Source organism: Motacilla alba, chromosome 14, assembly GCF_015832195.1.
Source record: "Motacilla alba alba isolate MOTALB_02 chromosome 14, Motacilla_alba_V1.0_pri, whole genome shotgun sequence".
NCBI classification, from domain to species: Eukaryota; Metazoa; Chordata; class Aves; order Passeriformes; family Motacillidae; genus Motacilla; species Motacilla alba.
Window position 1 is genome coordinate 7,662,414 of NC_052029.1, and position 18,108 is coordinate 7,680,521.

The window sequence follows — 18,108 nt, forward strand, 5'->3', positions numbered from 1 at the left end:
GGGGTTTTGTTCCAATGATTACAGATTAACTTTTGCAAGAAGTATTTCGGTTTTACAGAAGCTCTGCTGCATTCCCCCTTCCCTTCAAGTGACACCTGTACACAAGAATAGTGGAGTCATTTTTATAGCCTTTTATTAGTGTGTAAGCACATCCATGGTGCATATAAAACTGTAACAGTTGACTTAATTTGAACAAATGATATTTTTCAGTAAGTGATTAAAAAGGCACTTCCACCTTGTGAATTGTGCATCAGGGGTGTAGTAACCAGGAGAAAACCCTATGTTAATTGAATACTCAAAACAAAATGAAAGTTCAGGAAAAGATTAACTGACCAATGCCTTTTTTCCCTGCAACAACCTCACAAATCCTCTGTAGACTATAGTTTACTGGGATTTAAATCATTTGAGCTACTAGAACTCACTTTCTGCAAGATTCTCAAAGTGAATTACTCTGTTAAAAATCCCCACCTTTTCAAATACGCTTCATGGTACAAAAAGTTTTGGAGTACTTTTAGTGTCAATCTATACATTGGAGACAAGGCAGTTGTGCTTTTATCTGTCAGAGGAGTGGGTGTATGTGACCTTGACACTAAGAGCAGACTTATACAGTGCTAAATATCGTCCTCCCCCCCTTCCCTTGCTGCAGTGCAATTTTTGAAGCGTGTTTATTCACTGGCTTTTGTTCCATTGAAATCTCCATCTCTTGCATCCATTTCGTCATCACCTCCATCTGTTGCATTCTCAATTATTCTTCTGCCTCCAGATCTACGGGGTGGGGCAAAAGATGTTGGCTCATTTCCCCTCCTGCAGTAAGAGGGGAAAAAAATAGAAAAAAGAAAATCAGTTGCTAGATCATTTGGAATCCTCACAAATAAGGAGAGTTTTGTAACAGGACCTGTGGGGCTGATGGTTCTAAATGCAGAAAAGCCAAGAGCTGTGGGCCTCTAATTCCACATTCTGTCCTGTACCTTGTAATAGTAATTTATGAACAGGCTGAGACTCCCAATTGTTTGGAAATTAGATTGGTTTCCTGTTCTTGTGCTTGTGTCCTTGTCCTCCTCTAAACATCAGCCTCAAATCACCCCCACTCTTCCCCTCATTTCATTGTTTTCTCCTGAGGGAACTGCAGCTGAAGGTACTTGAAAGGAGTGACAAAGGGACTGCTCATACACCACAGCAGAGGAGTGTCCCTCCTGTCCCTCTGGAGGAGCAAGCAGAGCAATTTGTACAGAATTTCTGCCCACCAGCTCCTGCAGGGCCTGGGGCAGTGCTGTGGATGGCAGCAGAGATTTCTGAGCCCACAGTTCTCTCTGCACAGGCTGCACTGGTCAGAGCACCACAGGTGCTGTGACAGGTGTGACACCGGGTTCTCAGTAATTCCAATCTCTTTCCCAGCAGAGAGAGGAGACAGTCATTGCTTTGGAACTGTTGTAACCCAGGGACTGATGCTTAGCAGTGCAAGTGTCTTACAGGAAATGCTTTTCCCACTTTATCCCCTTTTCCTCTCCCATCTCCCTCCCATCCCCATATATTTCATAGGCACATTCCAAGGCAGAGACACTTTGGTCCTCAAGGTTAATTTCTGGGGAGGTGTGAGCAAGTGAGACAGACAATGGGTTTGTCCCATGGCCTCCATTGCTAATGTGCTGTAAAGCATTTCAGTTTTGTGACATGGCCTCTCACTTGCCCCTCATTAAGCAAACCTTTGTAAAGGCTTGAGACCACAGATATAAGCAATAAAATAAATTCATGATTACTGGATATTGTGCCAAAAATACTAATTTGGTGTTAAATAGATTTGAGACTGCACTTTTGGGTACAGCAATCATGCCTAAATATTTAAAGGCTTGTCTTGTCCTTGCAAAAGACTAAGCCAGTGCCCTTTCTGAAGCAGCTATGTAAGTCCAAAGTTCAGTCTTCCATGGGAGGAGGGTAGGAACATTGGCTGGACTAACTTAGTTCAGAGGCATGAATCTGCATTTCCAAGATGGAAATGTGACATGTAGTCTTGTTTTCCATAAATCTGCCCTTAAACTTTAGTGTGAGCAGGCAATTAGCTGGCTAATAAAGCTTCATGTAAGACCTGCTGATAATTAACCATGGTTGTGTTCTGGTGCTGATGGCATGTATTGAACACAGGGGTGTGTCATTTCTGTCCTGGTGTGTGCTTGGCAGGGTCTAACTGCAGGGTCTCGTATTTTACAGCAGCAGAGATTTGTTATTATTTAGCAAATAAGTTCTAATTAGGTTAATGAATTTGTTAATTCTTTTTAATAAAGGAAGAGCTCTCTGCCCCCTTTGACTTGTGCTGTCTGGACTTGGTTACTCGTGAGTTGTTCGTGCTGCAGTAGTTCACTGAAGTGCTGTAAAAGAACATGGGACTGGAGGGAATAAGAGCAAGGGTCTCACCAAATTGTGCACTACAGTTTTGGCTACAGAGTGAACTCCTTATCACACACTAACTACTTATTAAACTGTTGCAGTATATGCATAAACTTACCAGTTCTTTTAACTGGTATTGGCCCTGTGGATAAAAACCTTTTGTTTATATCTGTTCCTCTTAAAGAAGTTTATTGTTTGATAACATTTGGGTGGCCATTGGTATTAGTACCTTTAGAACAATGTGTGTATCTGGGATGAGCCTCCAGCACCAGTGTTTGCTTAGCACTTCTCTATTTAGTCTGCCTTTGAACAAGTGCTACTGGCGTGGTAGCTTGAGTAACAGTCTGACTGGAAATATTCGGCTGACTAAAAGGCACATGCAAGGACAAGACATCATCTTTAAATATTTGTGTATTCACAGCAAAATCCAGCATATGTAAAATAGAAAATATACAAATATTACAAGGCAATAGCTCTTTAATTTTTGCAGTGCAGGTATTATTCCTGTGTCCAGAGAATGTGCTAATAAGTATAACATAATGCTGTGCTAGGTTACAGTGTCAGCTTTAATGTCTGTGTCCGTGCTCTATCTTTTAATGCAGTAAACAAGCAATGTAATGTCTGTAAAATAGCTCTAAAAGCCTCAGTAATAACTCTTTGTAAGCAATACAGGCACAGAGTGCTATGTAATGAAAGGCAAGACTTTCTCTTTTGTCTGTGATTGTGTGGTGTGTGATAAATCACATGCAAGTAAGGTCTTCCCAAATCTCAGGTGCATTAGATGGGCTCTTACCTTAGGTCAGCATTACAGTAGGCACAAGAAATACTGTGAAATTCTAATGACATGCTGTGACACTCCATATTCATTAGTCCTTTAAATCAGTTTTACTAATCAATGGTGTATTTTATTTGAAAAAAAATTTACTTTTCATGGCAGTGCACAAAGATGATGGGCAAAAAAAATTCATGCAAAAAAATCAGAGTACTTTCTTAGGTACTCTGGTGGTAGAGCTTGTGAGAATGCAACGTTGGTAAGTCTACGTCAGTACATAACCTACTTGTAAGAAAGATGTATCACTGATGAACAGCTGATGGTAGCTAGATTATTGTAATATTTGTCTTTTTTGATAAAACAGATTATTGCCAAGATATCCAAGCCTTCACAGTTTGCAGAAACCTCACATAATTTTAACCAGGGACAAAGAAAATGGAAATTTGTGCAATACAAGCTAGCTGCAAAGTTGAAGGCATGGTACCTGCTTAGTCATGCGAAGGTTCCTGTGTCCCTCTGAAACAGAGATAAAGAGTCCTGGGCAGTTAAACTATGCACATGGTCATGATCAGAGGTAGGTAATTACTTTTAAATAATTAAACAAAGTACATGACAGCCAATTACATTACATTTAGATAAAACAAAAATGAGCTATATGGTGTTCTGTGTAAAAGGGCTGCATGCAGCCACTGCTTCATAAAGCAGCCAGGAGCATGTAACTACCCAAGGTGGTGCTAGTGGAAAGGCTGCTACATCCATAACCCTTCACTTTGAAGGGAATCCACATCCAGGAACACTGAAGCACGTTACTGGTAAGTAGTCTGGCAAACTACTTTGAGAACATAGGTAGATGGCTGCTTGGTTTTGATCTGTTGTACTGTTGGTCTTAGGTAGAAGGCAAAATTTTATGGTATAGTGATCCAGATAGAGCAAGTTCTTTATAACTCAAGTCAGCCTCTTTATTTCAGTGAGCTCATGTTTTCAAACCCAGTGAGTGCAGAACTCAGGGATGTAGCTGACTGATCACAGCTTTATCTTTTTCCCATGCAGTTTTAACAAGAAAATGCAAAGGGATGTTTTAATCTTTTCCTTGGTCTGATGACACTGAATCCCATAGTGGTGAAGTCCAAAGAGACTTTGGAATAAGATAAATTTAATGTGCTTTGGTTTTTACTGCCTGTGATATCCAAGACTGTTCACAGTCATGACGTGTGAGTTGTGCATGTGTGAAAGTGTGAAAAGCACAAGCATTTCTACACTTTTGTGACTGCTTCTGTACAAATAGATACAGCCATTATATGAAGGGTGTTTTCAAAAGCAACCAAGCCTAATTCTGTTCCAATTGAAGCCAAAAGGATTTTGATTAGAGAAGAGTAAGGCCTGTGCCATGTTATCACAGTTCATCTCAGCTGAAATCCTGAGGCTGCTGCAGTCTGTGAAATGCACTTCACTCCTGACTTGGGCCTTTTGTTGTGAGTGCCAGGCTAACACAAGGAGTGAGTAACTTTGCAGCATTAGCAGTGTCTGTTCCTCACCTGACAGATTTTTTTCCACTTTTGCAGTTCAGCTCTAAATTTCAAGGCTGTCAATGAGTGGGAAGGGCTGTCCCAAACAAGGGTACTCTACCTGAGCTTGCTCTTTAGTGCTGCAACCTCCCGGCCCAGGGCTTCGTTGCTCTCAGTGGCTTCATCCAGCTCCCTCTGCAGCTTCCTGCGGTTGGCATTGATGCGCTGGGACTCCTCCTCAGCCTCCTCCAGCTGCCTTTTCAGCTGCTTGAGCCGCACGTTGCCCTTCTCGGCCTAAAGGAAAATTTCAGAGTAATGTTTTAATTTGTAATGCTTCACATTCCTCGTTTTAATTTCATCCTTCTATTGAGAGTTGTACTGAAACATGACCCAAATCAAAGATGGAAGCTTATAGCCTGAAAATAACTTTGCTTTGTGGGAGTTCACTTTGCTGATAGCGATTGTATTCAGACACAGCCTCATTGTTTCTTTTTCTGCATAGTCCTACCTCTGCTTTTTGGGCTTGCAGATGGATTTGCATTAGATGAAGCTAAAATTTTAATGTAAAATATGTTCAGCATCTCTATTCACGTTGCGACCAAGAGTGTTGTGCACAGTCCTGTATATTGCTGTGCAGACAGACTGTTGTAGCTGGCTGATTAACAAGGACTTGTGCTTTGGCACTTGATGTAGCATGGAAGAATTATATTGTCCCATCTTTTAGTAATGGATTTTATGGCTCTCCCAGCAGAGAATCCAAGCATACAGTCTGCTTTCTAGAAGGGCATTTGCTTGAGGCACAACATGGAATCTTCCTTTCTTAGGGCAAAACCTAAAAGCTGCTGTGCCCTCAACTAAGACCCTTGTGACATGGTCTGTACCTGATCTTTGTACTGCTCTGCTTGCTTCCTCTCGTCCTCCACCTGCAGCAGTGCATCCTTCAGCTTCTTGTCCTTCTGGCGCAGCGTCTTGGCTGCTGCCTGCTTGTCTCTGCAATGACAGGGCAGCGTTTGGTGATATGGAAGCTCTGTACTCTCCACCTGTCTTGGGCTTGTGGCTCGCGAAACCAGCACCAAGGACCCCTGTGTTAAAGGTCTTACTGAATTTAACAGGTGAATTCTAAGGAAAACTTTAAGTCATGTTCTTCTGAGCAAAACAAAACCAAATATATGTCTCTGCTGTGTGCTAGAGGTGCTCCAGGAGATGTGTTCTGAAGCACAAGGTGATTTCCTCAAGTAATTATCCAACAAGTGGCACAATGTGTTATGGCAATTAAATTTGCAGAGTCATAGGGCAGTTACTCTAAAATGTAGGGGAGCAGATCCTTGCCTATGGTACCAGTAGAACTTTTCATCAATGAAGCAGATCTTAATCAGAAACTCCAGTTACTTGCCATATGTCTCAGAAATGTTAAGTGCGAAAGAGACTTTACCAAGTTTAAAGTGGCACTGAGAGCCTGATGACACAAATCCTGCTTGCTTTTGTTTATTTTCTGTCTCATTAACTGGAACAGTAAATGGGCAGCGGTGCCCTCGGGAGACCAGTACCTGGCTTCCTGTTCCAATTGCTCTTCGAGAGAAGCAATTTTGGCCTCCAGAGCAGCAATTGTGGCTTTGAATTTGTTCTTCACAGCTCCCTCCATCTCCTGCAGCTTACTCTTTAGCTCTTTGTTCTGCCTCTCCAGTTGCTGCCGAGCGTTTTCGTTCTTCTGTGCAGTTGAGCGCTCTGTTGCCAGCTCATTGTTCAGCTGCTCTGCCTGCAAGGTGGGAAGGGATGCTGTCACAAGTGTTGCATGCTTTCAGACAAATGACAGGTGGCAATTAGGGAAGGCAATCCTCCAGATACTCAGAACCCCAAGCAGCTTTTGCTGGCATATGAACAGAAAGTGCTGTGTGCTGGAATGAGCTGTACCTGCTGTACTGCTTTCCTCATGCGGTCACCCATTGCCTCTATGTTGCTTTGCTCCTCTTCCAGCTCTTCCTCCAGTTGAGCAATTCTTGCCTCCAGGCGCCGTTTCTCATCCTGAAGGCTTGTCCTGGAAATTTAAATTATAAAAGTAAGTAGTTCTGCCTCTGACCATATGTTATGATTGTATTATGAACTGCCAATAATTCAGAAAAGAACTAGATATTTCAATGGAAGTAGTCATATGCGTGCATGTTGTCTTGTCAAGACCAGATGGCTGTTGGGAACAGAGCAAAACTTCTCTTGGCAGCATTAGTAGCACATTCAGAGCCTTGTGTGTAATTTGGTGTATTCCTACCTTCCAGAGGCAGCGGATGCAAGTTCCTCTGCCATCTCATCTTTCTCCTGGTCTGCTTGTTTGCGAGCTCTTTCTGCAGCAGCCAGGTCCTAGAGAAATGGAAAAAGCAGCATAGAAAAGAAATGAGTAAATGTTCAAATAGTTATAGCATGATTCAGAGGACTGTAAATTTTCTAAAGCTGGTATGAGATGGGTTGTCTTGTTAACAGAATAAATTCTTGTCATGTCATAAATCCTAGGGAAGTACAATGACATACACTTTATCCAGCCTGTCAGCGGGTTTCTGTTTTATTTGTTTTAGTCACAAGATGGCCATTTAATACAGGTAGGAATAATAGCACTAAGCCCTCAAGAATTTATTGCTATTGAAAACAATTTGTGTTGGATCATACAGTTCATTTCCCTTTAAGGCTGGCGATCTGTACCTTCTTCCAAGGTGATTTTTTTTCAGCTCAATCTGACTGTGCTCAGATGTAGATCCAACAGCTTTAGTGGAGTGTATGGAGCACATGGAACTTGTTATAAGTTCAGTCCCTAAGAGCTGTTAGATTACTTCCCTGCCAGTTCTGTTTTGCTCCTTTCTGTTTTGCTACTGAAGGCCATGTGTAATCTCCTTCATTCTGCTGTGCATTTCCCACTTTACCTCCTGAAGCTGCAGGAGTTCTGCTTCCAGACTCTTTGCTTTCTTCTCATTTTCTCTGGCTGTAGCAAATATTTCTTCTCTGGCAGCCCGTGCATCATCCAGCTCTCGTTGGTAGTCCTTCATCTGAGCCTTGTTGAAAAGAATAACAAATTTGTTACAATTTCAGTTGAAAGGAATGTGGATGGAACGGAACACATACACAGTTACATTGTCATAATGCTGCTGAAGTTACATTTTCTGGAGAGATCTGGTAGCACGTGTTGGAAAGATCTGAAATGCTATTCCAAGGAGGGCAATGCTTTCACTTCAACACTGCATCTTTTGTAGTGCTTATATGTCCTCTGAATATTTGAGTACATGTAGAGTCTTAATGTTTCAGATTAAGAAAATTTTTGTTGTTTAATTCTTAGCATGTGACAGAACAGTTGATATGGAGGTTTAAAGTATAAACGGGAACATGCTAATTTAGAGACAACCTGATTTCTGAACAGTCTTTTATGCTCTTTAGTCGAGTGTTTGAACCCAGATTGAAGCCCTGTAGTAGATTTTATCTTATAGTCCTTTCTCTTCATGTGAATCTTTGTTTTCCTCCATACGGGTAAGTCAGTAGCAGATGAGTGTTGGCTAGAGAATCTGTAAGCTCTCTACCATGATGAAATTTAAGATTTTAATCATTTGCTCTGTGAATTTTTCCACTGTCATTCAAACTGAACATTCAAATACTGATATTTGAATGTGGCAGTCTAGTTAAAATTCTCCTGACCAATCATCTGTAATGGGCATCAAACTCACAAACATCACCTAACTTCTGTATTGTGGCTGTATAAGACACAGCAATGGGAATAGTCTTTTTGGGGTTACTTACCTGTAATTTGCGGAGCTGTTTGATGGCTTCTTCCCGACCTTTGTTGGCAGAGTCAGCCTGGCTCTCCAGGTCTTTAACATCCATCTCCAGCTTCTTTTTGGCAGCAGCTGCCAGGGCACGTTGCTTCCGCTCATCTTCCAGTTCTGTTTCATATTCATGGAGCTGATCATTAAGGAAAACAAGTTCAGTTTAGCAAAGTCCTTGGGGACTCTTAAACACTCTGTCTGAATAGTGTATACAGACCCCTTATCTCTGTTAACTGTGATTTCCCTGGCAGTTAAAACTGATTTTCATTTTGTCCCAAAATTAAAAGTTTTTGAAAGGACTCAGCAATTTGGGTCCTGTATTAATGGAAATGTTTGTTACAAGATGATGACTACAGCAGTTGTCCTTGCTGTCACAACACTTCTGTACAAATAAGTTGAATCCTGTTTTCATCTCCAGTGCTTTTGTATGCATTCAATGTACCTTGGGAAGGCAGATATATTAGAAATTGTCTTTTTTCACTTGCACTGAGAATACAGGGAAGGTGGTTCTGACTATGTCAGAAATAACAATTCATATGTTTTACACTATATTGGTTGTAGAGTTAAACAGCTACATTTGTTGGTAACTGTGCAGCTGCTACTGAAACAGGGAACCCCCCCCCACCTTCTTTAGTACAATAACCCTTTTATAACCCTTTTTTTCTTCTTCTTTTTTGTGTTTTTTTTTTTTAATCACAAAGTTCAAGGCAATCTAATGCTTTTTCTTCATTATAGTGAGGTGCTTTAATAATGGCACTAGGTTGGGGCCTTTCAACTGGCTTGGTTAGCTATTTACTAAGGCAGTAGTTGGGAATGGTACCTGTCTGAGGAGTTGTCTTTTCTTCTCCTCATTCTGTTCATCTCTGGCTTGTAAATCTCTTTCAAACTGGCCTTTCAGGGCCTGCATGTTAACTTCCAACCTGAGTTTGGCATCTTCTGCAGCCTGTAGCTCATCCTCCAGCTCTTCTAATTGTGTCTTCATCTCTTCTACTTGCTGTTCAAGGGTCCGTTTAGATTTCTCCAATTCATGGACCTTTCAAGCAATGAGAATTTAATAGACTTGTTATGAGAAATAAGAATAATTCTAGTTACACACTGTATACCTGCAGTATAGGCCACATTTGAAACTATCAGGTGTGGACAATGAATCAACTAATTTACACTGAAAATGCTAAATTAGTTTTATTTTGTACTTGCAAAACTGTCTTAGAATAATGAGATTCTCTATATTCCAATCTTTCATTTTTCATCTAGTCAAATATCATAATTTAATTTATTTAGTATTAGAAGTAATATAATCATATGCCTGTAATAAAAGAAGTGATTGGCAATGCAGATGTGGAAATTTGCTGCAGTTATATAAGTAAATATAAGCCAGGTGGCAAAGTCAAATATAACTAATAAAATAAGATTTGCAGAGTTTACCATTTCAAAGAAGTGTAATAGATTAATACATTATTTAGAAGTCAGTCAGAATCTTCTTCATGCTTGAAGTTATGTTAAAAATAAACATAGCTTACAGTTACTTTGCCCAAGTCCCTTGAAAGTTTGGACACAAATGGAATAAGCTTTGAATTTTGTATGAAATATCTGATCTTGCCGAATGGATTTGTGTGCTGCAGAGAATTTCCCACACTGAGAACAATTATATCTTCTTTTAGCTGCTATTTTAAGTTATTGTTGTGAGATTGTTCTAAGGCCAAAACTTACATTCTTGCCAACATCATCTTTGGAGCTAACAAGATCTTCCATTTCAGCTTTCAACATTTTGTTTGTTCTCTCCAGTTCTTCTTTGGCTTCCAAAGCCTCTTCAAGTGCTCGAGCCAATGACAGAGCCTTTGTTTCCTTTTCTCTAGCTTCAGCTTCTGCTCTGTCCCTTTCATCTGCATATTTTGAGGAGATGTTCTTCTCTTCAGCTAGCATCTGTGAAAAGGTAGTGTCAATACAGGAGGTCATTAGTAACAGGCTTTTCTACTGCAGCTGTCTTGTCAGTTGTTAATGACAGAGAAGAATCTCTGCTTTTGATAAAGGCACATAAATACAAAATTAACCATTTCTTGTATAATTAAATTTTAGTTAATTTTTTTGTCCCCTTGTCCCAGTGGACACTGAGTTCCAGACTCAGTGAGTTCCAGACAGGTGATAACACAGCAAGGGACAATCTAAAGTCCATACCTGATCAAACTTCTTCTGTTTCTTCTCCAGGTTAGAGACCAGCTGACGCTGGTTGTCCAAGTCCACTACCAGGTCATCCAGCTCCTGCTGGAGTCTGTTCTTGGTTTTTTCCAGTTTGTCATAAGAAGCAGCCTTTTCCTCAAACTGTTGTGTGAGACTTTCAATTTCTTTCTGAAGTTTCTTTTTGCCTTCTTCCATGAATTCTACTGTGGTGGTAAATTCCTGTATCTTCTTCTTAGAGTCGGAGAGCTGAAATTTGAATTCAAAGGACAAATCTTTGTAGCTGTGACAACAAAATTTGGCAGAGAGACAAAAACTTGGCCAGGAGACAACTAAGACCTGAAGCTTTCCTAGTTTGACCTGTGTGAACTTGGTGACAAGTTACCCATCACCCATCACCCAGCCTTCATAAAATGAGGCAGAGCAGAGACCCAGGATGCACATACAGGCCTTGTGTGCAAGACTATGCGTGGAGTTACCTTGCATTTGCACCTGTCCTAGGGATGACATTTTAAAGGACAGGGGGACTGCTGCCTCCATTGTGGAGCACCACTGGTGCCATCTGGGCTAACAGCACAAATTCCCTGAAGATCCATGTGCTGTGCCAGGATAATTCTCCAGATCCTCAGCAATTGCCAACACAGCTCTCAGTGATGGAGCTAATGATTTAACTATGGCATTGATACCTGTATTGTCAGTGTTGAAATATGTCTCTCCAGATTTTGTTTTGCTTCTACTTCTTCATCCAACTGCTCCTGCAAGCTGTTCTTGTCATCCTCCAGCTGGCGGAGCTTGGTGGACACATTGAGCTTCTGCCGTGTTTCTTCCTGAAGCAGCTCCTGCAGTCACCACATCAATTGGCAAGACAGTCATTAGTTTAGGTCTTTTTATTGTGCATTTTATGAATATTGTAGGTGAGCTGATCTTGGATGCAAGTTTACCTGTGTATCTTGTAGCTGAGATCCTAAGGCTGCAACATCTTTGGTCAATTTGATATTTTTGCTTTCTGCTTCATTGAGCAAACTGGTGACATTTTCAACCTCCACCTGTGAGATGCCACAGAGAAGAAACTCAGTTATTTTGCAAAGCTTCAAAATCTTCCTTAAACTTTAGTTTCCTTGGATTTGTCTGAAATCTTATTTAATGCCATTTTTGCCTAGTTTATCATAGTATTTATTATTCTATATCTTGTCATATCCATAAAGCAATAATAGTATGTTCCTTGCAATGAACTGCAAAGGAGAAGGGGGATTTTTGATGGATTTTCCTTCATTTTCCCAAGTGTGACAGAAGTTGATGCATTTGATTATATTTTCTTATTTATCCACCAGCTTAAAATAACAAAGCAAAGTTTACTGCAGCTATGAACAAAATGTAACAATAAGCTTGATTAGTATATCTGGACATTGAACATCTACAAGAGAACCATTTAAAATGATCCTTAGTTATTTCTTAAACTGTAGCTAAGTGAGCATTCTCCTTTCATTGTCATCTTTTCTGAGCACGTGTTTAATAGCTTTCTAATACATTTCCAAAAGCCACACACCTGTCAATCTTCCCCACCAGCCAAAAATGAACAAACAGAAAGAAACTGTCAGATCTGCATCATGGTCACTGAATCAGTGATGGCATTACAGACTGCAACACGTACAGAGGGGTGGTGAGACTAAAAGCTCCCAAGTCCATGAGATGGAGTGTTTGTAGTTGATTAATTGTGTAATAATTGAGGTAGGAGTTTAAGGTGACAAAACCCGAGCATTTTGGCCACAGGGCTATAATTCCTCTAGATTCACCCTCACAGGACAGTACGAACTGGGCTTCTCAATCCCATGGTGTCACAGCAAGGAATCAAACTCCTTCCTACCTGTAATTTATGGACTTTTTCATTGAGTTCTGTCCGAACACGCTCTCCCTCAGTGTATTTGGACTGTAAATCCTGCAGCTGTACTTCCAGCTTCTTCTTCTTGTGCTCCACATCTTGTTTGGCCTGATTCAGGCTCCTGACTTCATTAGCCAGATCAGCATTGTCTTTCTCCAGTGACTGTTTGGTCTTATCCAAGTTTGCTTTAGCCTACAAGCATGTGAAGAAGTGAATAAAGATGATGTATAAGAGGAAATTGTGTTATCTAGGAGGTAGTTTTCAATGAGATGGATTTCTGCTTACCCGTTTAAATTGTTCCAGCTGCTCTGTGAGCTCTTCCACAGCCTGAGTGTGCTTTTGCCTCATCTCCTGGACCTGGGCTTCATGGGTTCGAGTCTCCTCCTCCAGGGCTCTCTTCAGCACTGTGACCTCCTGCTCACGCTTTGCTCTGGAAGGTGACACACATCAGTGGAGCAGCAGCAGCAAAGAGCATTCCACCCTACTGCAATGCCCGTGGGCAGTACTGTACTGAGCTTGGGGACATGCCTTTTGCCCCTTGTGCTACGTATCCATACCTGAGCTCCTGCTGGGTGGCTGTGGTATCCAAAGTATCCTCCAGCTCTGTCTTAAGAGCCTCCAGCTCTTCACCGAGGTCTCTCTTTTGCTTTTCTGCTTTGTTTCTTGCAGCTTTTTCAGACTCCAAGTCTTCCTGGAGATCAGAAATTACAGATTCCAATTCACGGATCTTCTTGAGGGCGTTGTTCTTCTGAGTAGTTTCATCTTCAAGCCTTTTTGAAAAAAGAGCATTTCATTTTAGAAACTAAAAAAAGTAATAACTATTTCGCTTTGAGGAAGTCAGTATACACTGAAGATTTATAAGTTCTCTTGCAAGAAAGTGCTAAAGAGAGAGAGACTGATGAAAAAAAGATAAGACAAATGTACTTTAGCTGGATGCAATGTCTGGAGATGCTAATCAGTTGATTCAGCAAGTTTTGGTTGAGTGTTTTCCCTCTTAAGTTTATACAAAAAATCCACTGAGATTCTGGAGTGCATCAAGATCAGACTCTTAACTGATTTTTGCCTATTGCCTATGAAGTAGATTGTTACATTTCATCACACTTGACAGCACTGCCCTTGCCTATGGGAAGAGGAGTTTTCATTGATACCTGGAAGTAATTTAATAAAATAGATTATTTGTCTGTGAACAAGCAATAGCATAATTACTTTTCACAAAAGGACATTTGGAAAACGGGGAAGCACATGGAGGGGATGAACTGAGAGATGAGATTCGTGGCTGGGGCTTCTCAGTGTCTGGGAAGGGGCAAGATAAGTTCCAGTCTGGGCTTTCCACCATGTGCAGACCCAGGAGTGAGTACCTGGCCAGAGCAGCCTGCAGCTCTTCCTCCTTCTTGGCCAGTTGTGCCTTCAGGTCAGCAATTTGTGCCTGGAGCTCTGCAATCTGCTCGTGCAGATCATTTGCCTCCCCTTCCAGCTTCCTCTTAGCTTTGTCCAGTTCTTGTCTGCTCTTCTCTTCCTTCTTCAGCCGCACTGGAAAAGGAGGGATTTTGGTCACCAGACTGTGGTAGTGCCAGGAGTCCTTAATCTCATCTCAAACTCAGGCAACAAATGGTTCTGGCCTCCAGTGTGGCCATGCATTTAACTACAAGTCACTGTGTTTGTGGAGCAACAAGCAATGCCTTATTTCTAGCCATCCTGAAGAATCATTTCTTTATCTTTCTCCAAAATAAGCATTTTCCCCCTCATTTTTCTCTCTAGTCTTTTATATATAAGGAATAAAAGGTTTCTGTTGTTCGGCATCATGGGGATTTGGTAATTATCACCAAACTGGATTCAGCATAAAAAATTTGGAAATACCCCACAGATTTTTAAAAAGTTTTCTCCAGATTCTGTTGAGTGGTTTTTTTTTTGGTTTTTTTTTTTTTTTTTTTTTGTTCTGTGCCAAGGAAAAAGAAGAAATTCTACAAAGCCCCCAATAAACTATTTTTCATGTTACCTTCAAGTTCAGAAATCATAGATTCATGTTTGTTCTTGAGCTTTGTAAGATTTTTGGCTTTTTCTTCTTCTTCTGCAAGATTTGTTGTTAGATCACTTATTCTTTCCTCAAGTTGTTTTCTTTCCTTAAGAAGAATAAAATATTTCTGTTAGCAAACATGTCTGTCATTGGTGATCCTAAATCAACTCTCTGCCAACCAAAAATGTCCAAGAGACTGTCCTTTTATGCTGTATTTCTTGAGATTGTAGTGATACATTTCAATTTTTCAGTTACAGAGGAGCTGTGGAGGGGTGTCTATGACTTGTATGCTCTCTAAGCTGCTGCTCTTAGAATCTTGTGCTCTCTCTGATGGCTGCTAGGTACAGGGCCCAGTTTACAGGAGCATTCCCTTTTAAAAAGTACTGGAAGACATTCTTACCTTCCAGTTTTAATCATGAAGTTTTGTTGAAATTAGTTGAAAACCAAGAGAATTATTTAGTCTGCTCTTGGATAAGAAGATACATCTTCCACTGATTGTGCATGACTGCCGTAAATATTTTGCTTGAAAATATTGTTGCTACAGCAGGTCTCAAACAGAGTACTTTTACACAATTTTGGATTGTTTAAAAGAGCACAGAAAAACTATCAGAAATGCATTTGATACAGGCTGGACTGATGGTCTGGTGTAACTGTGCATCCATGAGTTTAGATAGTCAAGAGTATTCCTGGTGTTCTTGTGGAAGACAAATTTTTCTCTCAACTTTCACTATATTCAGAGTAGGAAAGTGGACCCAAAACATACCTTGCTTAACTTGTTATTCTGATCTTCCATTACCAGAATATCATCTTCCATTTTCTTTATTTTGCTATCTGCTGCTACTTTTTCAAGTTGCAGTTTCTGCCTTGCAGCTTCTTCTTCTTCCAGCTGTTCCTCAAGGTCCTTTAGGGGGAAAAAGAAACCCACAGAAGATGAATTCTAGAAATAAAATACTACTTCTGCAATTCTTAAGAAATGCTTAATGCTTATTACTGCATGTTGTAAACTTTGTTGTTTTTATTAAGAACTAGACAATCTGTAATACTTGACAACATGGAAGGAAAGATTTGTTAATGTTTTAGAGAAAAGGTTAGGGTTGAGAAGAGGAAGACGAGAACTCTGGAGGAAAGAGCATCAATTGATTGTCCTTCCTTCAGTAGCACAGACATATATCCTACAGAGGGTTGTGCAGCAAGCACTGTCCTAGGATCTGAGCTTTTCCTGTCTCTGTTGTGTCCCAGTGAGATCCAAGTTATTTGTCACTTATCTCTCCTTACCAGCATTTGTTGTTGCATCTTCTTCTTCTCTGCCTGCAGCTGCTGGCTGCGCTCCTCCTCCTCCTCAATTCTGGCTTCCATCTCATGCAGGACCTCTTCCAGCTCTTGTTTCTTAGCAGCTAAACGGACTCTCATCTCCTCAGCCTCAGCATACAGCTCAGTTTCTGCCTGAAGCTGCTCTGCCAGGAGGTTCTTCTCTTCAACAAGCTGCACAAATAAAATGGAGAGGAGGTTAAGCTTGGAGTGCAAGTTGGTTGTTTTACTGGACATTCCTGGGGTACAGGCAGGCAGCTCCAGCACACATTCTTGTGTGATGTTGGGCCTTTACTGAAGTGACTGGGAGCTATCTGCACTGACCTCCTGCTCTGGACCATTGCTATGAAGACAATCATGAGTGCAAAGGAGAGAGACACCTTTATTATCACAGCTTCTAGACATGGTAAAAGAACAGCTAGTGTTTCCCAGAGGCTCAGAGCTGTACATCACCTGTGAGTGTTTCAGTTCCAGCTCCTTCAATTCACTCTCTGCTTTTTGTTGTCTTTCTTTAGTTTTTTGTAGCTCTTCATCCTTGGCCTGCATTTCTTCCTCTTGGCGGGTGACTTGCAGCAGTGGTTTCACCTGGAAATGGAAAGGTTTTTTAAAGCATGTTTCCTGTCAGTATTTGTCTTGCTGAGCGTGGTGCTTCAAGGACTGACTGGCACTAATGGTAGTGCTGTCATTGCTCAAGACTGGACAGATACTGTCCAGCCAAGCTTGATCTTTAAAGCCCAAAGCCTCAGCAGTGTTGCTGTTGGCTGTCTCTGTGTTAATTAATGGGGCCATGTGAGCACCTCTGCCTCTGATAGTGTCACTTTTGAAATGTCTCCAGGCCTCTTTTCATCCCTTGATAATGTACAAAATTTACATCTGCGTAGAAAGGCAATGTGCACACACAGCTGGGTGTTACTGCCTGTTTCGGGTTGCAGAGGAGATTGCTATCAATCCAAGTAGGAATCCAGACTGAAGGCCATTCTTGAAACACCTGAGCCTCTTTAATAGGAAAATAGACTTAATTTGCATGGGTGCCCAGCAGGAAGATGTTTTGTGTCCCAGTTAGGAATTCCCAAGCTACTTGCTTCCCCATAGATATATCACTCTGCATGTTTGGAAAATCGCGTTTTACTCAATGTTCTCATCATCCACCCCTGTGAAATTATTTCATGTTGTGGCAATTAAAGGTCTCCAAGCATGCAAAATCTTATATTAATTTCTGCCTAACTAGATTGTTTTCTTCTCAAGTTAGAACCAACTTTAATGTTAATGGCATTATAGAACCAGAATATTGTAGAATTTTTCTAACCCCAAATTTTGTGAAACTAATGAGACTTTTGCCACCAGCTGCAATGGGCTTTGGAACAAGAAGTGTGCCTGCCAAGATGTACCTTGGCATCATATGCATTTCTTTTGGAAAACTGAGGAGAGATTTACTGATAGCAGTCACTCACTTTAGTAAACAGTCTCCACCACTGCCAGTTCCTCAGCTTCAGGTAGGCAGCACAATTTCTTTGGATAACCTTCATTGCAGTCAACTGTTGCTGTCTCTTGGCAAAGGCTCTGTGATTAAAAACATAAAGCAAATTTGTTCAGTCTGAGAATAGAAGGTGTTTACAAGGTACACACATTAAGCAAAGAAACTAAACTCTGTCATGAGGGTCTGCTGATGAGCCACATGGTTTGGGGAGTCTGGCACAAATTCTTTTGTTGCTTTAACAGTGCCTGTGCTTTTCTGAGGAAAGGTGAGAACTCTAGTTTGCTGTGTGGTATTTTATTTTAGTTTTTTGTCTGTTTGTATTCCATGGATAGGCATAGATGTATAGATCTAGTTCTGGGTGTGCACACCTTTCCAGAGTACACAGGCACTCAGATCTTGCACTGATTATCATTCTTTAGACATATTTCTTTGTCTGGCAATTTGAAAGCCTTGATAGTATGCAGATAAAAAAGGCATTATTGCTGATAGTTTTGTGGTGTACTTTAACTGAGGTCATGCTAGATGATCAGTGCTCCACACTGAAGCTGTGGAAGAAATTATTTTATGTTTTATAGATGCCAGGGGTGCTGCTACTTGTAGTGCATAAGGCTCAAGTCATAGCTTAGAATGCTCTAAGCTCTTTTCTTGCTGGTACAAACACATAAATGTTTAAATGATGGGTCAGCTTACTGACCAGAGGGGTGTGAGCAGCCTCACAGTGTAACTGCTTCCCTGTAATTACACTGATCAGCCTTTTCTGGGCTGGAGGTGAAACCTTCATTGGACATGAGTTCTAATG

At 40.9% G+C, this 18,108-nt stretch overlaps 1 protein-coding gene across 3 annotated transcripts in view; it reads right to left on the bottom strand.

The window, feature by feature from the left end:
* Positions 1–108: 108 nt before the first annotated feature.
* Positions 109–18,108, bottom strand: part of MYH11 (myosin heavy chain 11) — a 55,022-nt gene continuing 37,022 nt past the window's right edge. Inside the window, exons 21-43 of one of the 3 annotated variants that reach the window (XM_038151839.1) lie at positions 17,284–17,392; positions 16,286–16,417; positions 15,800–16,006; positions 15,288–15,425; positions 14,507–14,630; positions 13,869–14,040; positions 13,068–13,280; positions 12,796–12,940; positions 12,496–12,702; positions 11,573–11,677; positions 11,318–11,470; positions 10,632–10,880; positions 10,167–10,379; positions 9,277–9,489; positions 8,431–8,592; positions 7,566–7,694; positions 6,923–7,011; positions 6,571–6,694; positions 6,207–6,415; positions 5,541–5,649; positions 4,781–4,953; positions 3,639–3,670; positions 116–804 (exon numbers count right to left, since the gene is read on the bottom strand). In XM_038151839.1, coding sequence (XP_038007767.1) covers positions 3,643–3,670; positions 4,781–4,953; positions 5,541–5,649; positions 6,207–6,415; positions 6,571–6,694; positions 6,923–7,011; positions 7,566–7,694; positions 8,431–8,592; positions 9,277–9,489; positions 10,167–10,379; positions 10,632–10,880; positions 11,318–11,470; positions 11,573–11,677; positions 12,496–12,702; positions 12,796–12,940; positions 13,068–13,280; positions 13,869–14,040; positions 14,507–14,630; positions 15,288–15,425; positions 15,800–16,006; positions 16,286–16,417; positions 17,284–17,392 — 3,403 coding nt within the window. In that variant the 3' untranslated portion in view covers positions 116–804; positions 3,639–3,642. Of the gene's footprint in view, positions 805–3,638; positions 3,671–4,780; positions 4,954–5,540; positions 5,650–6,206; positions 6,416–6,570; positions 6,695–6,922; positions 7,012–7,565; positions 7,695–8,430; positions 8,593–9,276; positions 9,490–10,166; positions 10,380–10,631; positions 10,881–11,317; positions 11,471–11,572; positions 11,678–12,495; positions 12,703–12,795; positions 12,941–13,067; positions 13,281–13,868; positions 14,041–14,506; positions 14,631–15,287; positions 15,426–15,799; positions 16,007–16,285; positions 16,418–17,283; positions 17,393–18,108 lie in introns of all 3 variants that reach the window. The other 2 variants (XM_038151836.1, XM_038151838.1) reach the window with 2 other exon arrangements.